The sequence below is a fragment of the Bidens hawaiensis genome, unplaced genomic scaffold (genome assembly GCF_021521415.1).
Source record: "Bidens hawaiensis isolate Kalapana, Puna unplaced genomic scaffold, B.hawaiensis_p1.1 tig00030502_1, whole genome shotgun sequence".
Classification (NCBI taxonomy): domain Eukaryota; kingdom Viridiplantae; phylum Streptophyta; class Magnoliopsida; order Asterales; family Asteraceae; genus Bidens; species Bidens hawaiensis.
The window spans coordinates 86,937-96,787 of NW_027495081.1; the positions used below are offsets into that span (position 1 = coordinate 86,937).

A 9,851-nucleotide genomic window follows, 5' to 3' on the forward strand; every position below is an offset into this window, starting at 1 on the left:
ATATGGTAACGTTTACTTTTTACTGTCTGCACAACATTTTCGTTTTTTTATTGATTGTTGTTAACGGGCTGAGCATCGGTTGTTATAGGTGAAAATTACTCACATGCGTTCACCATAAAACTTTTCCATGGAGGGTATTTCACTAACGAGGGGCAGCGAAGATACGAAGGGGGGAAAATAACTTACGGCGATGACATTCAAGTTTCTAAATTTTGTAAAAGTTTATTGGTTGGAATACTTGGTAAGTTACAATATGGTGTGGTACATCCTTCCCAAACTCAACATTCTCATTTTCATCCTTCTCAGTTTCATCATGGCTGCAACATGACTGATAATGTGGAACAAAGATTTAAAGTAAATATATGAAACAAGAAACTCTAAACATTTAACATAAACTACATTAACAACAACAAAGATTACATTATCCAATACTAAAAATACAATGTTAACAACTAATCAATAAACCCAAACATAAACAAAGAACAAAAACCAACTAATTCCTAGCAACATCTTCAAGCTTGTTACTTCTTTGGTTTTCATTCTTGCACACTCATCTTTCTTGTTCATCATCTTCATCATTGCTTGAATTACCTTTTCAGAACTAGGGCATGTGGGATCATCAGCCCATTTTAGCCATCCGCGGCTCCCCTTCTGTAACAGACTAAATATATAAACAAACAAACAACCCTAATTTGATTCACAGACTAGAATAATTACCCCTAAAATTGACCTAAGACAAACGACAGCTGGAATCATCATCGATTAACAGACTAGAACCCTAATTCGTGAGTAATTAAACACTTACACAGCATAAGAATCGACGACCCGGGTTTGCATCGGTCCTGGATATCCGGTAACATGTCCCGGCACCACATGGGCATCTCACACAACAGTCGTCTACACGAGAAGGCTTGGAAGGTGACCCCGAGGAGTATCGACTAGACTTGGATTGAGACATCCGGTGTTAATCGATGAAGAACGGAGCAAGCCGGAGATAATACGGGAAACGACAGCCATAAATAATACGGGGAAAGAGGAGGAGAGTATTAATAATTCTGGTGCAAGGGTAACATAGTAATTTTGCTTATTTTTAACGAGTCAACGGTAAGTCAACTGACGGTAGGAGTCAGAAGAACCCGCCGGAGAAATACAGGTGCGCAAAATGCGCAAATTAGTTTTCAGTGGCTATTCTGTGTCCCGACGATATATCGCAGGGAGGCAAATTGGAATTTTCTCTATTATATATATACAAACTTATGAATTCTCACCAACTTAATTAATGACAATATATTATTTTAAACATGCTCGAGGTCAAAGTATGATTTGAAACTAGTTGGACCTTTTTGGTTATTAGTAATGAATAATGTTTGTGTATTATGATGATTTAATAAAATAAATTAAATAGTATTCACATTAATAGTGCCTACAAGCTAAGAACAATCAATGTTCCGCCTAGGTGTAAAATCCATCATTAGTTGGGGTGTTACATTTGGGTCCTAGTTGCTTATAAGAAGGTTCATTAAAAACAGGTTGTTTAGATCAAAGACGTTTATGCTGTAGTTTTTTAGATTCATGTTTTAAATAAGAAAATAAGACGAGAGAATGAAGAATATAAAAAGAGTTGGTAGAAAGTTTGTGTGATGAAAACGATAAAATAAATGGGTTTTCATAAAGGTTAAATTTTATGTTTTAGTCTTTTAGGTTCATGTTTTAAATAAGAAAATAAGACTAGATAATGAAAATTACGGAGAGTGTTGGTAGAAGGTTTGCGTGGTGAAAATTATGGAGAGTGTTGGTAGAAGGTTTGCGTGGTGAAAATTATAAAATTAATGGTTTTCATAAAGGTTAAATTATTTTCTCTAATGTAGCAACGACTACATTCTTGAAAACGACAATCACAACGGTTAAAAGCATCCATTTCTCCTGACAAGAAGCTTGGTGAATAGATGGTCGGCATCCCTCAATGGCAAACGCGTAGCCATTTTAGTGCCTATCAAGTTGGCGTGGCTAGCCCTAGCCGCCTCCCATAATATTCAACAGATATGATCAGTAAACAGTCTAATGTCCGGTTCATTATCATATCTATAAAAACATTAAATATTAAAGACAAATGTGTTTTTTTTAATATAATTATGTGAGCCCAAGTTTCCTTATTTGCTACTATCTTTGTTCCAATCATGTATAAGAATAATAAAAGTAATAATAGATCATGACCCATTAATATCAAAACCATGGCAGTATGGTCATGAGCTTATCCCCACAGACAATGCCTCATTTCTCTACCAGGACACATTATTTTTATTGTTTGAACATGCTAATGATCTGGTTTTCCTCACCGCCCAACTTTCACTTATTATTATTATTATTCCTTTTTTTAATCACTTGTAATTTACTCTACTCATCTCTTCTTTCCAAGTAACCCTTTGAACACTTCTTACACTTTCAAGATTCATTTCACTTCCAGTTTCAGACTCCAAATTCACTAGATCATGGTGGAAAACGACCACCCACAGCCACCAGCTCCGGCACCACCGCCACCCGCCGTCCAGCCACCGCTGGGTGTCGCCAGAGGTCCGGCATACCCACCTGCTGAACAACTTCTGCAGCTCAACTACTGCATCCATTCCAATCCTTCATGGGGTTTGTTTTAAACTCTTTAATAAGTTATAAATGCATAGTCTTTATGAATCTTGAATCTTTAATCTTTTGTTTATGGGTTTTCTTGAAAAAAAGTTTTCTTGAAAAAGTTAATTAAAGTTTTGATTTTTTTGCCTTTTTTTGGATTTGAAAGGTGTGTTTCTTTTACCCTTTTTGGATCTTTTTATGAACCCTCTTTTTTTCTTTAAAAAGAATGGATTTTTATTCTGATTGTTTGTGTGAAATTCTATAATTTGCAACTTTTTGTTAGTCTTGGCTAGTTATTGCAGAAGCTTAAAGAAGAAAAGATGAAGATACAGTTTGATGTTGACCTGTTTGACTTTTAGATTAAGCCAAACTAATTTTAAGCTTCAGATTAGTTAATAAAATATAAAAAAAAACTACTTTTAAAATTGCACTTTATAGTGTTCATTAATGGAGGCTATAAAGTGCATAGCTTTGATGATACAAAACCTTCCATAAAGTACTAAAATAGCTCTAAATAGAGGATTTCACATAAGAATTATATCAATGATCATATGCAAACTGTCTAACTTCAGGAATTCGGAAATTTTTTTATTTTGTATTTCTTGTAATTACTCGTATATTTTATCTGGTTGTTTGAAATTATGCAGCACAAACTGCTATACTGGGATTCCAACACTACATAGTAATGCTTGGAAGCATAGTGATGATCACTTCCATTCTTGTTCCTCGAATGGGCGGTGACCCTGTGAGTCATTAATAATAATCTTCTAAAATTTAGAACACTTACAAAAGGTTCAAATTGAATCATATTTTTAACTAAAGTTTGTTTCTTTGGGGCTATACAGGGTGATAAGGCTCGTGTAATTCAGGCAGTTCTATTCATGTCGGGATTGAATACTCTTTTGCAAGCGTTATTTGGTACTAGGCTTCCTACGGTTATGGGACCATCGTTTGCTTATATTTTAGCCATTTTGTCAATCATAAACGATTTTAGAGACGAAGACTTCTCATCTGAGCACGAGGTATATAACTATTCCTGATCGGGTTGTGTTTTATTTATCTTAACGAGTGGTGATTTTATTATGTAAATGATAGAGGTTTCTGCACACTATGAGAGCTATTCAAGGATCCCTGATAATTTCATCGTTTATCAACATGCTTCTTGGATTTAGCCAAGCGTGGGGAGAATTCACGAAGTAATATTATCTTTAATCAATCTCTCTTTTTTAATATTATTTTATTCTGTAAAGTTGAAGTTTTGCCAATTGTTTTCATGTTTGTGCAGGCTACTTAGCCCGCTTATTGTTGTTCCTTATGTATGTGTAGTTGGCCTCGGGCTATTTGGGAGGGGTTTTCCACAGGTATATATTGTTCATTTATTAAACTTGTTATTCATAAAGTTATCTTTTTTTAAATAAGTGAACTCGTTTAATCTCTTTTACTATATACAGCTGGCAACATGTGTCGAAATTGGCTTGCCTATGCTTGTGTTTTTGGTTGTCCTTCAACAGGTATCTATTAACCGAAAGGAATCGCAAAAGTTTGACTTTGACTTTCTATAGTCAAAATACTTTCTACTAACATATTTATACGATGTAGTACATGAAACGCCTACATCCAGCTGCACATCCAATTCTTGAAAGATTTGCATTGCTCGTGTGTATTGCGCTCATTTGGGCTTTTGCAGCCATACTCACCGCAGCCGGTGCGTATAATAATGTCGGGGATGCAACAAAACGCAGTTGCAGGACTGATCGTTCTTACCTTATGTCATCTGCTCCATGGTAAAAGTTACATATCCCAAGAAACGCTTACAGTGCTTGTTTTCCAAAAAGTAACTGGTTGACCTTTTTTAAACTCTAATAAACTTGTGTTAACTGTATATAGGATTAAGATCCCGTATCCTTTTCAATGGGGCACACCTATATTCAGAGCAAGCCATGTTTTCGGAATGATGGGAGCTGCTCTTGTAACAACAGTAGAGGTATGCTTTATATTTTTCTCATTAAGGATTTATTTAATATTTTAAAAAATGGAAAAGGTTTTTACTAAGAAAATATGTATTTTGAAACAGACTCATTTTAACTCGTTACCCGACGACCCTTTTGCCACGTCAATGTTTTTTTTCGTTATAATGTTATATAGACATCATAATGTTTACTTTATATTTGGTTTTTATATTTACATATTAATATTGCTTTTCGTGCAGTCAACTGGAACTTTTATTGCTGCATCACGTTTCGCGGGTGCTACACCTCCTCCAGCACACGTTCTCAGTCGAAGCATCGGTCTACAGGTTCACACCCATTCATTATTTCTTTGTTAGTTATTATTTGTCCCCTCAAAAAAAATAATAGATTGTTTTTGTTTTACTTAATAATCCTGCAGGGTGTTGGCCAGCTGCTTGATGGAATATTTGGTTCAATCGCTGGCACAAATGCATCAGTGTAAGAATTTGCGTCTTTATTTTACCAATCGTCAAGAATCAAGATGCTTACTTTGTGACACGCTTAATTCTTGTAATACAGTGAAAATGTTGGTCTTCTTGCATTAACACATGTGGGTAGTCGAAGAGTGGTTCAAATATCAACAATCTTTATGTTCTTCTTCTCCATATTCGGTGTGCACTATTCTTCAATAATCTTTTCTTTCTTTTTATTTCATTTATTATGTCTTACACGAAAAACATGTTATACCTTTTCAGGAAAGTTTGGAGCTTTCTTTGCATCGATTCCTCTCCCAATATTTGCGGCCATTTATTGTGTCTTGTACGGACTCGTAGGTGAGTTTTTGACCTTTTTAACTTTTTTTTACCTTTTTACCGTTTCGGCATTTCTTAACTTTTTTCTTACAGCTGCTGTTGGGGTCACTTTTATTCAATTTACAAACAATAATTCAATGAGGAACATCTACATAATGGGACTATCTCTATTTCTTGGAATATCAATACCTCAATATTTCGTGGCTAACACGAATGGCAACACGGGTCATGGGCCCGTGCACTCGGGTGGTGGATGGGTATGGATTATGACCACAACGGTTACCTTTTAACATATTTTGAACTTCTTTTTATTATTATTGTTTTTCTAACTTGAAACGGATGCATGGGCAGTTTGATGATGCATTGAACACAATATTTGCTTCGGCTCCTATGGTGGCGTTGATAGTGGGGATGATATTAGATAATACACTAGACCCGCACCATGCACGTGACGAGAGAGGAGTCCCATGGTGGGATCCATTTCAGCATAAGAAAGGCGATAGTAGAAACGAAGAATTTTATAGCTTTCCTCTTAGGATTAACGAGTATGTTCCTACTAGGTTTCTTTAGACATGACTTTTGTTTGTCACAAACTCTTCCGGATTTGAACTCGTTGATAATTGTGTTTGTTGGTTCGTTTGCTCGTTTTGTAGTTCTTTTTTGAGCCTTTTGTCATATGATTAGTATATAGTTAACTCTATACTTGAAACAACTTTGTATAAATGTTAAAACAAAAGTTAGTATTATTTAAAACCCAACCGGGGAATGAAAATTCCTGTTATATACAAATTCTGTCGCTGTAGGTGCACTTTGTTGGAATTAATTAGATCGAGCAAAATGAACATTGGTAACTTTGTGGTAACTCACCACGACTCTTTCAATATTATCAAAAAAGAAAAAACCACACTTACAATTACTTACCGTCTATTTATACTAAAACAACCATACTAATCCTACTCAAATACTTCTTTAATTATAATCTAACTAGTTTTTAACCCTCGTATTACGGGGTTATTTTTTATTTTTAGTTTCTAATGTTTATATATAATTTTTTGGATTTTAATATTATTTATTGTAATAAAGTTAATAATATACTTAGGGTTTGATGATGAAAGGGTTTCACAAATAATTAGATGGTATAACCTGTTTAAAAGCTATGAGTTTGGTGAGACCCATGACTAGCTTATTTTTTTTTTACTATACAATTGTTTCTTAATATAAAGAATATAATTTTCTTAAAAAATTAGATATTAGTTTTTAGTATATCTCTATTTTATAGGATTTTTGCATCAGATATTTGGTGATATTAATTTTTAATATAATGAGATATAACACGTTTAAGGTTATCTGAGATTGGTGAGACTTATACCCATGAATTCGGTTCAAATGCATGGGAAGTCTTTATTCACAAATAAAACAATATGGTGGCTTGAGAGAACGTAAAAAACAACTAGAAAGCTTTTAAAGGTATCGTTTATATATATTTAAGGTTAAGATTGTTAATTCTATAGTTTTTCTTTTCTTTTCCTTTTTTCTTTGTTTTTCCTTTTTTTTGTGCGTAACATGTATTGTAATTTATTTACATTCTCATATGTTGTTTTACATTATTCGTTTATAATATTTAAATATTTTTTTAGAAATTAATTTTATTTATTGTAAGAAAGTTAATAATATACTTAAGATTTAATGATAAAAGAGTTTCATAAATAAATAAGATGTTATACCCGGCTTAAAAACTATCTGGGTTTAGTGAGACTGACTCGGTTATTTATTTATTTTTTACTATATAATTGTTTCTTAAGTATAAATAATATCTTTTTTTTTTAAATGTATATTAATTTTTAGTATATCCTTATTTTATAGGATTTTCTCTTATCAAATATTTGATAAATATTTGATGAGATTAATTTTTAATATAATGAGATGTTATAACCCGTTTAAAGGTTATCTAGGTTTGGTGAGACTCATATCCATGAATTCGGATCAAATGGATGAGAGACATTCATTTAAGAATAAAACAATCGGGTGGCTTGAGAGAATTTAGGGAGCTTTCATTTATATATATTTAAGATTAAGATACTAACATTATCTCTACTAATTAAATTGAACTAGATAATTTAAAACATTAAAATACTAATTAATTAACTAAACTTGTACTTAACTCCTTTAACTTTTTTTTTAACTTCTTTCAAGATTAACTTTCAACATTCCCCTTAATTTTGAAACCGACTCATAATCTTTAACCCTTTTATTTCTCGGTTTAACCATTTAGCCCTTTCACTTATGAACTATATATTAACCCTTCAAGCCTCTCAGGTGGTCGGTTTTGGGTTCATTCTCTAGCAAGAAGTAGTTTATGTTTAAGTTGATGAGTTGGTAAGGGTAATGTAACATTAGCCGTCCAAAAATAAGAAAAAAATATATATTAAACGATCCTTTTTATTTAAATGGACGGTTCTATAATTTAAACAGTTAAAACTGAAGAGTATGAATTGATATGATCAATTATTGAATTCAAAACCGATTTGAAGTGCATGATATATATTATTATACATATGATGACATGACATGAAAATAACGTATGTACCGATTACGGCGAAAAGAGGGTCGACATGTGTGAGCAAATGGTTGGTTGAATAAAAATCATGACTTTTAACTTTTATGTCAAGTACTTATTATTCTTTCTTTATATTTTTTCAAAACATTAAAATAGTAGATTAGACTGAGGGGTGTGGGGCTTCAACGGGGGCGCTAGAGCCCCTCCGCTCGCGTCCCCAGGCGCTAACACCACACCACCAGGCGCTAGCGGGGGCGCTAACGGGGCGCTAACGCGAAAAACAATGCAGGCGTGAGCCGGTTAGCGGGAGAAGAGAGAGGGCTGCACGGGATTTGAGGGTTTTTTGACCGTTGGGAGCCGAACAAACCCAAAAAAAAATTTATTTTTCCTATATAATTATACCCCATTTCACCCATTTTTATACCAAAACTTCAAACCTTCACCCAAAATCAATTCATCTTCTCAACTTTTTTTTAAAAAAATGGCTGGAAATTGGTACCCAAACCTTGATTCAGATTATCTTGACGATGATTTATGGTCGTCACCGCACCAACCGATGTTTTATTCGGAGCCGCAAGAATCATCCGGCTTTCAACCATCCAACACACAACCGTCTCCTAACTTTGTTGTTCCAGAGACACAAGAATCACACGGTGAAGCTACGGGACCAAAAAGACGCGTCCACCGGAAAAAACAAGTTGCAACGGACGGGTCGGGACCGGCTTCGACTCCGAGGACGAAACGGAAAGCCACTCCGTGGTCATCGGATGAGAAGGAAGCCTTGTGTCGGGCTTGGATAGTCATTTCTGAGGATCGGCGTTGCGGTAATTGTTTTAACATTTTTAAAAATGATTTTTAATAAAAAAGTTAAATAAAAAAGTTAAATGGAAATCTAATTTATTTATTCATTTTGCAGCCGACTACCAAAAGAGCAAGATTTTTTGGACAAAGGTTAGGGAGACGTTCTACATGCTCGTTGGGAGTACAGAGCGGAACGCCGATATGATTTCGGGTCGGTGGTCCGAAATCAGAAAATTTGTCGGCTTGTTTACTAATCTTTTCAACAGGAACAGCGGTCGTATGAGACCAAGTGGCAGTGATGATTTGGCGGTTTACAATTTCACGGTCGAAGAGTGGAAGCAGGAGTGTTTGCGGAGGTATGGGATGGTGAAGACGTGGGACGATTTATTGTTGTGGGAGAGGTTGAAAAGGTGTTCCAAGTGGGTTGAGTTGGTGGCGCCGGACTTTGATGCGGAAGTAAGGGCGAAACGGACTAAAACTAGTTCGTCTGGAGCGTATAGCACTTCAACCGGTCGGATTACCGCGTTGGATTCGACCTAAACATTGCAGAGGAGGAAACGTCTTCACCGCCGAGGAGGCGGCCATTGGGAAGGGACGCCAAGGGGAAAAAACCGGCTGAGGGGGAAGCCGTAAACATCGCCAATCTTGTTGAATCCCTCAATAAATTCAACAAAACCATGGAGGTGGTCTCTAATGACAAAAGGGAAAAAAGTCGAATGAGAGATTTGGACTTTCTTACTAGAGACTTCAGTAACCTAAATCCGGTCGATCAAATGCTAATGGAAAAGCAAAAGGAACGTATCCGAAAGAGGTTGATCGAAGAAGACCAAGCCGAAGAATAAGAATAATGTTATTTTTTAGTACTTTAATTTTTATTTTATTTTTAGATATTAATGTGTTTTTTTATTAATGTGTGTTTTTTTTAATAATTTATGAGTTTTTTTAATAATACGTTGTTTGAATATATTTATAAAAAAATAAAAAAAAATTCGCTGGAGCCCCTACTGGAGCCCCTCCACACCAGGGCCAGGGGCTCCAACACCCCCCTTATCCAGTTTCTCTCTCTGCCACACGTCATAATATTATTGGTTGGTGTAACACCCCGAC

At 35.0% G+C, this 9,851-nt stretch overlaps 1 protein-coding gene across 2 annotated transcripts; it reads left to right on the top strand.

The window, feature by feature from the left end:
• The first annotated feature begins 2,159 nt into the window (after window positions 1-2,159).
• Window positions 2,160-5,973, top strand: LOC143580487 (nucleobase-ascorbate transporter 3-like). 2 transcript variants are annotated; one of them, XM_077063492.1, is made up of 14 exons: window positions 2,168-2,640; window positions 3,273-3,370; window positions 3,471-3,647; window positions 3,721-3,821; window positions 3,911-3,986; window positions 4,077-4,136; window positions 4,225-4,409; window positions 4,513-4,609; window positions 4,835-4,921; window positions 5,014-5,072; window positions 5,154-5,245; window positions 5,330-5,407; window positions 5,480-5,643; window positions 5,738-5,971. In XM_077063492.1, the coding sequence occupies exons 1-14, from the start codon at window positions 2,490-2,492 to the stop codon at window positions 5,954-5,956; spliced, it is 1,644 nt and encodes a 547-aa protein (XP_076919607.1). In that variant the 5' UTR covers window positions 2,168-2,489; the 3' UTR covers window positions 5,957-5,971. The 2 variants fall into 2 exon arrangements, with proteins under 2 accessions (XP_076919608.1, XP_076919607.1); XM_077063493.1 differs by lacking the exon at window positions 5,330-5,407 and having other exon boundaries at window positions 2,160-2,640; window positions 5,738-5,973.
• Window positions 5,974-9,851: the final 3,878 nt, after the last annotated feature.